Source organism: Octopus bimaculoides, chromosome 28 (assembly GCF_001194135.2).
Source record: "Octopus bimaculoides isolate UCB-OBI-ISO-001 chromosome 28, ASM119413v2, whole genome shotgun sequence".
NCBI lineage: Eukaryota > Metazoa > Mollusca > Cephalopoda > Octopoda > Octopodidae > Octopus > Octopus bimaculoides.
The window spans coordinates 273,605-274,740 of NC_069008.1; the positions used below are offsets into that span (position 1 = coordinate 273,605).

Here is a 1,136-nt window from a genome sequence, read left to right on the forward strand (position 1 = left end):
AGTCTGGGGTGGGGGATGCAATTGACTCTCCACGTCCCCTCACAGTTGCTGGCCTTGTGTTAAAATTTGAAAGTCATTGTTATGAAGATATCAAAACTGACCACTCCTCTGCTTGAGCCGTGTAAAAAGCACTGAGTCCACTCTGCTGAGGGGCTGGTGTTAGGAAGGACATCCAGGTGCAAAAATCCTGCCAAAACAGTCACACAAATCTGGTGCCGACCCCTGCCTGGCTGGCTCCTGTCAAAACCATCCCACCCATGCCAGCATGGAAGGCAGATATTAAACGATGATGATGATGGGAAACTGGGTGAATCCTCTGACCATTGGGTGAGTGTCTTGCAGCATTTGTTCCAGCTTTTCACATGTGGCTCTGTGTTCTCTTGCATCATTCTGGGGCTGGTAAAGTACGAGTGAAGTACTGGGGGGGTGCATAGTTTCGAACAGTTATTAAAAGCAGTAGGGTTGGTTGGATTGGTAGAATCAGTAGAGGGCCGAGCCAAACATACGGCAGTATTTAGTTGTGCTGAGTTCAAATCATACTAAAGTCAGCTTTACCCTTTTATCCTTTGAGGGCAGATAAAGGTACGATTTCAAAAACTGGTATTGATATTAACAACCATTCCCTTCCCCTCAAAATTCCTGGCCTTTCATTTATATTAGAAACAATCATTATTTCTGATTGTTGCTGTTTGTGTATTAATTTTTGTCTAATTATATTTCAGTGCTGGAATATGAACAGGTGTACCTGGATAACCTCCCTTCGGCTGAAACTTATGAATACAGCTACATGCACCGCGATGTAATTGCGCACATCACAGTCACCAAGTAAGGACAGTTTGCACTTTCTGCTTATTGTTTTTGTCACAGTTGTTTAACCTGAAGTTTAACCTTGATCCAGTAAGACCTTCTATCCATGTCCACCTCATCATCTTGTAAAAAGTGTCAGTTGGCCAGGAGCGCTGGGGCCAGTCTTGCAGAGATGACAAAATATGTCATTCCTCTACTGGCCATATCAGTTACAGAAAATCCTGTCCAAAAGTATGTGAAATATTAAAACATACACACACACACACATACATACATACACACATACATACATATATATATATATATATATATATATATATATATATATA

General features: G+C 41.5%; 1 protein-coding gene across 1 annotated transcript in view; it reads left to right on the plus strand.

Moving 5' to 3' along the window:
- The window catches only part of LOC106873333 (peptidylprolyl isomerase domain and WD repeat-containing protein 1), a 29,708-nt gene that overhangs the window by 10,094 nt on the left and 18,478 nt on the right, over positions 1-1,136 (plus strand). Inside the window, exon 3 of the mRNA XM_014920658.2 lies at positions 723-825. Coding sequence (XP_014776144.1) covers positions 723-825 — 103 coding nt within the window. The remainder of the gene's footprint in view (positions 1-722; positions 826-1,136) is intronic.